Source organism: Rhododendron vialii, chromosome 13a (genome assembly GCF_030253575.1).
Source record: "Rhododendron vialii isolate Sample 1 chromosome 13a, ASM3025357v1".
Taxonomy (NCBI): Eukaryota; Viridiplantae; Streptophyta; class Magnoliopsida; order Ericales; family Ericaceae; genus Rhododendron; species Rhododendron vialii.
In genome coordinates this window covers 24,367,858-24,381,043 of record NC_080569.1, presented here as the reverse complement: position 1 = coordinate 24,381,043, position 13,186 = coordinate 24,367,858, and the positions used below count along the sequence as shown (strand labels likewise).

Below are 13,186 nucleotides of genomic sequence, written 5' to 3'. Positions count from 1 at the left end.
CGCATGACGGAAAAGTTCAACTAAACGTCCCAAGGGACGAGATTGCCCTAAGCACAGCTTGGTTCGGCGAAGTAGATAATTCTATTTTGTTCAAAAGCTCAAGTAAAGACAGTCCTAAGGGACATGGTCGCCCAAGGTTACATTGCAAGGAGGTCACATGCCCAAGAAATGACCCTTATTACTTGCATTTGATGCGCCAAATAAAAGCAAGAAAAGTAATCGCTTTCTCAAAGTGTACCAATTTTCCTGACCTGACCAAGTCTAAGGAAGCATGGGAATAGTGGAAGTTGATAAGTTTAAACCAACCCTCAACTCATCCCAAGGGATAAGCAAGGCAAGCACCAAGGTGCAGCTCAGCACATTAAACCAGCTCGGTCCCAAAGGAGCCAACCTGGTATACGTATCTAAGGACTTAGCTAGTGACTTCCAAGAAAAATCCTTCGGGATATGCTCCTAATAGGATTAAGAGTCCTAAAGCCCAATGGGGAAAGTATCGGCCAAGCATCACGATGCCTTGGCCAAACTATGAACCTTCTCAACAGAAGGTCCCTTCCTCAGACTAGTTAACCTTGCAGGGAGACAAATGAGGAAAACCTGGACTAAACTAAGACGGGCATGACCAAGCACTTCAACATTCAAAAGATGTGGCTTACATGCTAGCCACCTTACGAGGAAAAGAGATGTCAAATTCTTGGAGTGTAGAGCTTCCCAAAAAGTATGATAAGTACAGGTATTGACTTCAATTTTATTCTTCCATGGAGTTATTTTTATACGAGCTTTAGAAAAATAAACTGAGCTCAGTTAAACGAAGCAACATACTTAGACAAACTAGTCACGAACGAAAGAAGCACTAAAGAGTCAAAGCTCAAGGAGCTCAGATTGAAATATAATTCCATGTACGGGCCTACAAGCCTACTTGGTCCAGTCCCAAAATGGGCACTGTAGAGTCAGAGCTTAAGGAGCCTAGACTAAAAGCTCAAGAAAGAGGCCTACATACCTACCTGGCCTAGTCCAAGGATTGGAGTCTAAAGAGCTTTGGATTAACAAATCCAAGTGAAGATGAAACCTCGGTACGTCTAAGGACCAAAGGCCAACTAAGGCACTCTAACAAACCCGAGTTCAATTGCTGGCTCGGTACGTCTAAAGACCAAAGGCTAAGCTAAGGTAGCCCAACACGCAAAAACCCAAGCTCAATTATTGACTCAGTAATTCTAAAGGACACTGGGACAGCTAAGCACAATAAGCCAAACATACGACAACCCAACATACAAGAAGACACAAGACACAAGCAACAAATACGTCAATCCAAGCTCAATTATTGACTCAGCAAGACTAAGGACCATCGGTCAGCTAGGGCAGCCCGACACAAAAATTGGAGCTTAGTTGTGAGCTCGGTAAGTCCAAGAAATTTTTCTACATGAATGAAGAAATTTCTCAAGATTAGTGATCCAACCCCATGGAATGGAAGTTAAGAAAAAGCGTTAAGGCCAGAGGTCAGCCTTGGCTGCCACAAGTTAGCTCGGATACTAAAGCATCAAGTGATCCTGGGGGACAAAAGCTAAAAACAAATGAGGTCATAACTCAGCACAAGGCCCAAAAACATAAAGGTCCTAAGAGACCAATATTTGAGAATCCTAAAAGGGTACAAGCTAAGAAATAAACAAGCTGGAAAAAGCTTCGCTAAGTCATAAGGGATACCAAGCTCGAGTGACAAGCTCCTAAACACAAGTGTCAAGATGACAAATCAACTTGACACTTGGGGGAGTAGGAGTAGAAGAAAAACCAAAGCAGAATAGGCAAATAAGCTAAGTACTGTAGATAGATATGCAAGAAGAACACTTCAGCACACCCCAATAATCATCAGGCTAGAAATAATGCTAAGACATTCAAAGTAATAGGCCACTCAAAAGCAAAATAAGCCAAGACAGATAATGCAAATAAACATCATGCTAAGGCATAAGATGATGTGCTAAGGTATAAAGCATATGACAATCATGTTAAGGCATGAGGTGATGTGCTAAGGCACAAAACATATGGCAACCATGCTAAGGCATGAGATATGAAGCATACGACAATTAGGATGTGGAGGCACTCCAACAAACAAAAACCAGCAAACTCTAAAATACACGCCATTGATTTGTATTTCCTAAGGGACTGATAGGAAAACCAAAAGCTCTTCTCCGGCGATTTGGGCATCTTCTTTTTAGGGCTCTTCATCTGCCGCGCCGCCTAGGGGGGGAGGCTTTCCTCCTTCCCTCCTCCCCCCGGGCCCCTCTTTTCCTCCCTCTCCTCCCCTCTCCCTCCCTTTCCCTTGCAATCCTGATCGCATATTCTCCCCTCCTATGTTCGCTGTCGGATCGCCGTCCTCCCCTTTTAGGGGAGGGTGTGGCGGTGGAGCTCCGTTTCTCTGCCTTCGGTCGGAGGTTTCCTTGGTTCCTTCGGGAGCCTAACGGTGTTGGGCAGTTCAGTGGTTGCGAGCCGGTGTTGGTGGGTGGCGGTGATCTGGATTGTTAGTGTGGCTGTGGGATGGGTGGTTAGTGGAGGGGGTGGTGTACTGTAGTTTATTTTCTAACATCTTTTGTAGGTCTATTAAAAAACGATCGGTGAAGATGCGGTTTAGATCGGAGTTGGTTTCAGTCCGGTGGTGGTGAGTTGGATGTGGCCCCCATGGATAGGTTGCTCAAGTCGTCTTTGTGTGCCGAAGTCCGGCCGGCGGTCATTTCGAGTTCTCATTCGGGCGCGGGGTTGGCTTCTCACTGTTTCTAGGTTGCTACTTTCTTTGGTGGAGATCGAGATGCTGCTGGGGTTGTTAGGGCTTTGATGGGTTTGGTGGTGGTTTTGTTACCCTCAGCCCTGTTGCTTTGATTGTCATTGCCGTAGGCCGGTTTCCGTCGCCGGTCTTTACATCTGGGAGAGGCTGGCTCTGCTTAACGGCGAGACTGGTTGTTCCAGTGACTTGTGCGGCGGTGGTGATTGAAGGGATTAGGGTTTTGAGGGCTGGATTGGGTGGGCCGGTCCTTGGGTGGACCGGATTAGGGTGTTTTGGGATTTAATTGCTTTATTTGGGTAATGGGTTGAGTTGTATTGTTTTATTTGGGTGTGACCCTTGTAGACCTTTGGGTGGGCTTTGCCCTTGTGTTGTATCTTCCAACTTTTGGTTGGATCCCTCTCCCTTCTTCCCAGTTTTTTTAATAAAATTCATCTTTTGCCGATCAAAAAAAAAACAAACAAACAAACAAAAACCTCCAACAAATAGAAACTTATGCCAAAATGTCCAAAGCTATCAATAATCAAGGCCATACATGGCCATTTTAACAATACCATAGGGGACGAGGTTGCCCTAACTGCAACCCACCATAGCTTAAATAGAGTAGATGACATATAATGCCAAGGCATAAACCACCCACCTTACAAGTACAAAGCTATTAACATAACTTTACACTTGGGGGAGTAGGGAGTAGATATCAGTTTCTAAGGGAACATGCTAGCTAAGTAACTCCAAGGAGTTATGTCAGCTCAGTCACTCTAAGGAGTCATAAGAGAAACATAAATAAGTGTTTCTAAGGAAATGACAGAAATCAGGGAAGCAACAAATTTCTAAGGAAGTAATTTAAAGTCATCCATTCAACCTGTTTAAAGTAAGCATTGTTACTAAGGCAACTAATACAAAAGAGTGAGTGCCAAGGGATCTTACTCAAGTAAGAGTAGCATTTAAATATGTTAGATTCAAGTAATAGCTCGACCCATCGGTGCCAAGACACCAAGAGTATGTACTACCACAGAAATAAGTCCGAGAAAGTGACCTAAAAGCCCACTCGGACCGAATGAGCTCTGAACTACGAGACCAGAGTAAGGATTCCTTACCTAAGACATCAGTATCCTAAGGGAGCTAAACAACGTAAGTGTAAAAGTTATTTGGATGCAAACCACTTACACATTTAAGGGAGTGGAATGGACAAGAATCCAGATTAGCTGTAAAGAATGAAGAAAATTTTCAACTCTAATGTTAAATCCTATAGGTTAAAAACTAAGACGAGAGCAATACCAGAGTTCAGTATGGATTGCCACCAGTCAACTTGGACAAGTCGACAATTTTAGCACTAAATCCTAAGGGATAAAAGCTAAAAAATAGCAATAAGGGTAAAAATTAGCATAGACTACGTAAGACCTAGCTCGATAAAATTGAAACGTAAAGGTCCTAGGGACCAGTACCTAAGAATCCTAAGGAATCAAGATAGCAGCATGTAAGACATGCACAAATGTAAGGTAAGCAAAGCATACTAGCCTAATTAAAACAAATCTCTAAGGGGATAAAAGTTGAGCAAACAAAAAGGCCCAATATTGGCCAAAACAAGCTTTATAAAGCTCACGAGCTTTGCCAAATCCCAAGGAACCTAAGAAGTCTGAGCACGACTTCTGCTCGGTCAAAGCTTATAAACTTTGCCAAGTCCGAGCATAGTTCTAACGACGTGCTCAGCTAGAGCTTACGCTCTGCTCGACCCAAAGCTCTCGAAGCTTCGTGAATAAAAAGCTAAGTCTTTCAGACCGAGAGCTGAGCATGGCTTCCAAGCCTGCTCAGCCAAAGCTTACAAACTTTGCCAAATCCTAAGGAACCTAAGAAGTTCGAGTACGATTCTTAGGTCTGCTCGGCCAAGGCTCTCAAAGCTCTGTAAAAATTACAAAAGTCCTAAGTCCTATGGGACACAAAGGTCAGAGTAAGTTGCTCACGCCTGTTTGGGAAAAGCCTTACAAAAGGTTTATATCCTCCAAGATGCAGAAGGTTCGGGCATGATGCACACATTTGCTCGGCTAAGGCCTTGCAAGAAGGCCTAAGTCATACAAGACGAAAAATTTGAAGCACGATGCTCATGCCTACTTTGTCAGAACTCTTTAAGCTTTGTAAAAGCCTACAAATAGTTTAAAGTGACCTAAAAGCCCTAGCCTAGCCGTCAAGCATGCTTGGCCATAAATACAATACGGCTCTATGTAACCAAAAAACAGTACACACGAGAAGCTATTGATGTGCCAAACAAACTGCTAAGGCAAAGTATCAACACAAGATCAGTCCTAAGTGGACACAAACTCACAAGTACCAGGTTGTTTTTTAACAACCCCGCACTCAAGGGATTGGGTGAGTACCTAAAATAAATAAGTACCCCCACAACCAAACTATCCCAAAGTATTCCTAAGGGAACCAACAAAAGACAAAGACAAAGCCAACGTAATGTACTAGAACAAGAGTAGGCTTTACTAAAGCTTGTCTCCCTCAACGTCAGTAACGAAGATATTTTTTCTTCGCTCTGCTACAAGCATTGTTGCTCAGCAAAGCTGAGGCCAGACACCCCAGGGTTGAAACAACTACCATAAATGGGTTTTGATCAAAGTAAAAAAGGGCACGCTCTGTTTAGCCCCTTAAACATTCTCATTGGTTTGTTATTCAGCAAGGCCAGCCGGCAAAGCTGATTCAACAAAGTTAGAGATGATGACATAATTATAGGACCAAATAATGGCTATGTATGCTGCAACATGATTAGATAAGCAGGCTTAGTCATTGCTTAAAAAGCAAATAGTGTTTCCTCTCTCCTGCTAAGAAGGGCACGGGCCAGGAAATAGGGGAGTAGCTGATAGGCATAGAATGACCTCCAAGGTCATCTCAGCATAAGGAGCCTAATACAGCCCGAAGGGCCTAAGTTAGAGGGCCCAATAAACATGAAATCTAGCACATAAGGGTAAGACCCAACTAAACCTAGCCCATAAGGGTTAGCCTCAGTTAACCTGCCCAAGGGAGAGGTCAACTCATGAGCGTAGCTCATAAGAACATCAAGCTCAGCCCATGAGGTGAGCTCGATAGACGTGACACCCAAGCTCAGCTAAAAGAGCTGGGCAAGCAAATGAAGTGATAAATTAACCAACCACTACGAGATACACTAAGAAAAGAAGTCATACAATCTAAGAGACTTCTAGAATGGCCAAGGCCTTGTCTCATCCTAAGGGATGAGGCTGCGGATCTCAAGGTATAGCTATGAAAAACTCATGCACAAAGAGGACTCCTAAACTTGGTAAGGGTCAAGGAAGTCCTAAGATGAGGAGGAAACAACAACACCTATACAAACCCGTTACAAACGGATTAGACCCAAGGGTCCCAGTCCTAAAGGGACTCCTCTTAAGATGCCTATATAAAGATCCCAACTACACAACACAAAGGTACACAATTTATGCCCAATTAATTCCTTTCATCCCTTTCTCTAAATTAAGACAAATCGACTGACTTAGGCATCGGAGGGGTGTTGGCGATAGCCACGCCGGTGCCCATAGTTTTCGACTGTTTTGCAGGTAGTCGATCTCGCTTGCAACCATCCAGAAGATCAGATGGACAATTGAGGAGTCCCATCTCCAGAGGACCTCAAACTGATTCATCAGCCCTCTTTACTTGCACGATATCGTATCAATTTTTTGTTTTCTTGTTTCATTTTTTTTTTACCATAATCAGAGGCAAATATTTTCAACTACTTTTATGCCATTAAGGGATACACAAAACAATAAATTTCAAATTAAGGAGTCAATCGTAGTTGGTTCAGACGTGATTTTATTTGACTCGCTTTGGTTTGGTTTACTTCATCTCTACTACTAGTTTTTCCCCCCAATTGCAATTAGGAAAATGGTAAAAACATCTTCTGGGTCATTGTTAAGGTTGAAAAACTGTATTGAAATGTGTGAACAATGTATTGAAGTGTGTAAAAATATATGTTGAAAGTGTAAAATGTTTATTAGGATATGTGATTTCTTGTCATTTTCTTTAGCTTATTGATAGCCTACATAGAACCCTTGCAATTATCAAACTTGTATCTTCTCAATGACATCCCAGTAATTTGGTTCGTTAAAAAAAAAAACCTATGGGTACACCATTCAGTATATACTAAATATACACTTGGTTGTGTGAGACCTACCTGGAGGTTCCACAATCAAAGCCATCAAATTTCTTTCAAAATATTTCAAGGGTTTTTTTTTATTATAAAAATTCGCTTATTCGAAGATCGTCAAGGGTTTCATCAATTCGTTGAATTTTTCATCTTTGAATTCACAGGGATCAAATTTTCATTAATATCCGACTGAACTTAATTTTTTTTTACACCAAATGGGTGGACCCGACGGACTCTTCCTATGAGTAAAATATTGGCAGTCAAATCCTAAAAGCAAGTCTTCCCAAGCAATCTAGGGTAAAATACTTTGCGCATCCAACTGCCCCATAAGTGATTAAATATTGGCAGTCAAATCCTAAAGCAAGTCTTCCCAAGCAATCTAGGGTAAAATACTTTGCACATCCAACTGCCCCATAAGTGAGACTTCTTGGTTCATACATATATATGTGTTGACAGTGCCGTAGAAAAGCCCCTCGTTCCAAAACATAGAAAATTAATTTTTGTGTTCGCAAGAAAAACAATCTTGCCATAGACACCGACCAAGGTGCACCGATGGTTCATTGACCGTCACGCGGTGCCTGCTCCGGGTTTCGCACGTATAATTTGAGTCATTCAATAATTTTTTAAAGAAAACTCCGAGTGGGCCCGTTAAAAATTCGCTCAATCTGATATGTGTAGGTGCTTGACCAATCTCCCAATTTTTCATTTAGATTTACAGGATCCTCGGATTTTTAAAAAAAAATTATTAAACGACTTGGATTATCTGTGCGAAACCCGGAGTGGACTCCATGTGCTGGTACGTGCACAATCGGTCCCAATTTGGTCGGTGTCCATAGCTTTTCCGCATGAAAAAATAAGGGGAAAATTAAGAAAATAGACAAATTTGAAAAATCGAAAAATATAAGAAGCGGGGAAAGGAGAGAAAGGGCGAAGGTCGAGAGCGAGATGAAATACAAAGAAGCCTCCAACCAGACGTCAATGAATCGATTCTTCAAATGATGACGTACGATTCCATAATACAGTTAGGGGTCATTCGAAATAAGCCAAACGTCTTACTTTTTTGTTTTTATTTAAATTTAATTTTTGTTGCATTAGCTTATTTTTTTCTTTATTCAAAAAATTTAGGTTTCAATCATAATTTTGTATTTTTAAGATACCTCTCATCATGACGAAGCAATAATCTACAAAAAATTGACGAAAAACTAACAAATGCGAAAAAAATTTGAATAAAAAAAAAGAAAACCATTTAGCTTATTAGGTCGAATGACCCCTTAATATGTTAGGCTTCGGGTTTTTGAAAACCAACTCTACCACCAAGAGCTTCACCACCACTGCAATAGTAAGAGGGACAACTCTAAGAATTTTATGATATAATGAAAGTATAAAAAAAATATATGTCTATTACTCCAGCCCATGTCAAGTCAAAATTCTGATTCCGCCACTGGATAGAACTTGCCACAAGAGGGCGTGCAACATTCAAATGATGTGGTCAAGACTTGTTCTTAGAAAATTCAATGGATTAGCTCTAAATACCCGTAAATATTTGATTATATACTTCTTTTGTGAACAATTAGTATATTGCGAGGTTGTGCAATTTTTCGAATTTAGTTTTAATAAATATTATTATAGCAAAAGGGGGCACAATGAAACATTTGCGATCAAAGTGGCGGGATATTAAAAAATGTTTGTTCCAGGACCAAATTTATTTATTTGTTTTTTTGAACCAAAAGACCAAAGTTAAAAGGTTTTAATTTTGAGTGGACAGACTAAAGTTTACTCAAAAATAAAAATCTAGGAGACATACGTCAATTCTATCTCACTGGCGTATTACGTGGGGTTCATTACTAAATGGAGCGATAAGGCCATGTTAGAATAATGAGAGTAATTAGACTAGGCCTCGTTCCCGAAAGGGAAATAAGTATTAATTTTTAAAAAAGACAATTTCAAGCTCAAAAATCATGTGCTTACGCAAATAATTTTATATCAATATGGATCTTATTTGATAGATCTCATTGAGAGCTTTAATACAGTGCAAAAAAAATTGAAAAATTATTTTTCATTTATATTATTTTTGAGTTTAAAAATGTGAAATAAATACTTATTTTTTAAGAAGGTGTTTTGAAACGGTGCTTATGAGTAATTATTGAATAATTCAGGAGCATTGCCACGTATTGCTTCGATGTCATTCCAGAACCACATGTCTACGTAGGATACATTCACTTAGCTTAACCGTGGGTTCCGCAACATGGGATCCATGCACTTAGTCACGGATTCCTTTCGAATATTTGATTTTGGAGTGATCCGGAGCATCAGGTGCTCCTGAGCTACTGAATAATTAGTCTGACTCAATAGACCAGAGCATTGAAAACATTAACTTCCCCAACCAACCAAAAGTTTTTTAGCTCGGTGGGCATACCACTCAAAATACTTGTCCAAAATTTTGACAAACTAGAGTCTGTACAAGCAGGCCGCCTTCAATTATGAAGAAAAATGGTCCAAACCACGTTTTTGTCTAGAGAGATTACATCATGACCAGGTCAAACTTCCAAAGTCTAAAAGTCCAAACCACGTTTTTGTCTTACTAAATTTGGCAAAACATGAAACATTTTCTGCTAATCAGTAGATCATGAACCATGGTCCTTCCCATCATTCTCCTCTCCCTCTTCACATCTCTCTCCCTCTCCATCGAATCCACCACTGCGCTCGACGCGCTATCCCTGAACCAGACACTCGCGGACGCTACCGGTGAAACGCTGGTTTCCGCGGATGAATCCTTCGAGTTAGGCTTCTTCTCTCCACCCAACTCTGGAAACCGTTACATCGGAATATGGTTCAAGCAAGTCTCACTACAAACGCCCATTTGGGTAGCAAACAAAGACAACCCAGTAACAGATACGTCTGGTGTCCTCACAATAAGCCCCACTGGCAACATAATCATCACTTCCAACCAAACAAATCTCATTTGGTCCTCAAACTCAACAATGTTATCAGCCAGTCCTGTTTTGCAACTCCTAGACACTGGAAACCTTGTTGTGGTCAATAGCAATACAGGGAGTTATTCATGGCAAAGCTTTGATCACCCGTGCGATACGATAGTACCCGGGATGAAACTGGGATGGGATATTTCCAAAAACCAAGAGTGGTACTTAACGTCGTGGAATAGTTTGCAAGATCCATCCACAGGCGATTATACGTACAGGGTGGACCCCCGGGGCCTCCCCCAACTGGTCCTTCGGCGAGGATCAACGATCTCTTACCGAAGTGGACCATGGGACGGTGTTCGCTTCGGTGGAGGCCCTCCACTGAAAGAGAACACCGTCTTCAGTCCTAATTTCGTATACAACACAACTTTTGTCTACTACTCGTTTGTTAACATTGATGATACTATCATTTCAAGGTTTGTGGTGAACCAAACAGGATTAATTGAGCATCTCACATGGAACCAGGGGAGTGGCGAGTGGGTAGATATAGTAACACTGCAAGGTGATTCATGTGATACGTATGATCTTTGTGGACCTTATGCGATTTGCAACATAAACGAATTACCAATTTGTCATTGCATGGATGGGTTTGTACCCAAAGTTCCAGTGGAGTGGAATAGGTTGGATTGGTCAGGTGGGTGTGTGGCAAAGACAGAGTTGAATTGCAGTGTGGCTGCAGGGTTTAGGAGGTTTTCTAGGCTGAAATTGCCGGACACGTCCTACTTTTTGGTGAATAGGACAGAGATAAGTCGGGTGGATTGTGAAGAGGCTTGTTTGAAGAATTGTTCTTGTATGGGTTTTGCTCAAACTGATATTAGTGGGTGTGTGGTTTGGTCTGGGGAGTTGCTTGATATGAGAGAGTATTATGAAGGCGGACAGGATTTGTACGTTCGGTTGGCTGCTTCTGAACTCGGTAAGTTCTTCACAATGATACAGACGCATATGTTTTGAACACAAATTCCGACACACAGATTTATGTAGATCTGTTTGATGCACGTGGGTCCCACACGATGCATTTGGTATCCAAACTTTGGCTTCATGTGCATCTGGATTGTGTTTGAACATTTGTGTCTTGAGTATTTTTCCTTCACAATTTAGCATTGCAAAAGATTTGATCATCCCTTTGAATAAAGCTAGTAATGCCATTGTTTCAGAATTGAAGTCAACAGGCTTGGAACATGATTTACAATCAACTTTATCTCAAAATATATTTGCAAACTTAGCATTCAAAGTATTTGATCACCCTTTGGCATATCAAAGGGAAAATGTACAGGCATTCCAAACAGAAAACACTCTGCATCCAACTGCATATCTTCTGATCTTGCTTAATCAATAACTTTGTAACCTCGTGACCCGTAGATGCTGATATTTCTGTTTGCTTTTCATTTTTGTTGTGTTGGGTACTTAAAAGGCTCCAACAAGACCAAACGAAGGGCGTTGATCGCATCAGTAATGGTCATTTCAGGGGTTCTTGCACTGGGTTTAATCAGCTGGTGTGTTATTAGGAAGCGGAGGCGAATTACTGCTCAAAGGAGAGGTGATATATATAACATCCTTGACTTTTTGCCAGAACAATTTCATAAGCTAGTACTATACCATCCACATTTTGACCGACTAGTTGGAAACATTGAACTGTCACCATATGTGTTCTTTAAGACTCTAATCTATTTTCTTTTGTTCAGAAATGAACCATCCCAAAAGTGTTTTCCTAGTCAACAATTTGTACAAGTAAAATTCGGTGTTTTTTTACAAGTAATTTTCCTTTTCTATAGAGAAAATTAATGGAGTTTACTCAGTTGACCAAATAAGGTTGATATGGTGTCACAAATCAATGGAGTTTACTATATGATGTTCAGCCAAACAATGGAAAAATAATCTTGAAAATAATTTTACAAGCAAAACTCTTACTTCCTTGAAAGTAAGTTGAAACAAACAGAGAGGCTAAATGACGGAGCTTTTCCGATCCTCTTTTGATATATCTAATAATCTTGTTCTTCACCAGAGGATATCCTGATTGGGTCGCTATTGCCCTTATTTATATGCTTGAAATATTTCAGCTCAGCGACTGGAGACTGCAAGCCAACAGGTCCAAGAAAACAACCGACGTACTGCAGAGGAGGACCTAGAACTACCTTTATTTGATTTGGCCACCATTTCAACAGCCACTAATAATTTCTCCTATGAAAATAAGATTGGAGAAGGTGGATTTGGTCCCGTTTATAAGGTAATTACAAATGTTTCAAAAGTCATATATAGGAAATGCTCAGTTGTCAATCAGTTTAGCTAAGAAGTGCGAAAATGTCAACCCAGCCTGGCCTCACACAATCTTCTCTGATTTGTAAATGATTTCCTCTGGTCAAACAAACTTGGAACACAAGGACATGTTAGGATATTAAAATGCTCTTATTAATTTGGGGTAGGGTCAAAATTATTACATTCATACATTTTGAACATTTATTTAGCGAGTGTTGATTTATTTAGCGAGTGTTGATGTAATGTTATTCGTTCAAACATTCTTTTTGTTTTCTCCGTGGATTTATAATATGTGTACTCAACGTGTCTGTTTCCTAGTTTTGAAAAGGTTCTGCTTGCATGTCCAGGTTGTGTTGTGTCTATATTTGTATGAATCATTCTCAGGCTAATGTAAGGGTTCTTGATAAAACACAGGGTCAACTCTCAAGTGGACAAGAAGTAGCGGTGAAAAGACTTGCCAAGACTTCTGGGCAAGGCATCAAAGAGTTCAAGAATGAGGTTATCTTCATTGCGAAGCTACAACATCGGAATCTGGTTAGGCTATTGGGATGTTGCATTCATGAAGAAGAACGGATGTTGATATATGAGTACATGCAAAAAAGAAGTTTAGACTTACACATATTCAGTTAGCCCCTAAACCTTTAAAATCTTTTCTCATAGTTTGCTTGATGTATGCTGATGCGGCTGGCCTTAAGGTGCCATGGTTTTTGGCCCAAAAAAATGGCAGATTTTTAGGGCCCTAAAATATGTAGTAGTCCTAAGTAGTTTATACCTTAAAAAAACCCGTTCAAAGATAAAATTGAGGCCCAACATGCATCCAATCAAAGCAAGGCCCAAAAATAATCGGAGGCCTACTTGTAAACTAGAGAACTAAATGGTCCATTTTTATCAGAAAATTCATCTTACTAATTGAATTCAAGTTTTACACAGTATAGATCATTGACAAGGAGGTTTTTGATTTGCTTGGCAAAACAAAATTATTAATCGTTGAAATAAATTCACACAAAATATTAGTAGAAAATAAATATAACA

At 40.4% G+C, this 13,186-nt stretch overlaps 1 protein-coding gene across 3 annotated transcripts in view; it reads left to right on the top strand.

Moving 5' to 3' along the window:
* The window catches only part of LOC131313105 (receptor-like serine/threonine-protein kinase SD1-7), a 53,959-nt gene that overhangs the window by 23,442 nt on the left and 17,331 nt on the right, over positions 1–13,186 (top strand). The window contains exons 1-4 of one of the 3 annotated variants that reach the window (XM_058341223.1): positions 9,505–10,814; positions 11,313–11,438; positions 11,959–12,125; positions 12,569–12,779. The exons of 1 other annotated variant lie outside the window; for it this stretch is intronic. In XM_058341223.1, the coding sequence (XP_058197206.1) occupies positions 9,554–10,814; positions 11,313–11,438; positions 11,959–12,125; positions 12,569–12,779 (1,765 nt within the window). In that variant the 5' untranslated portion in view covers positions 9,505–9,553. Of the gene's footprint in view, positions 1–9,504; positions 10,815–11,312; positions 11,439–11,958; positions 12,126–12,568; positions 12,780–13,186 lie in introns of those variants that run through there. One more of the 3 variants, XM_058341224.1, reaches the window with a different exon arrangement.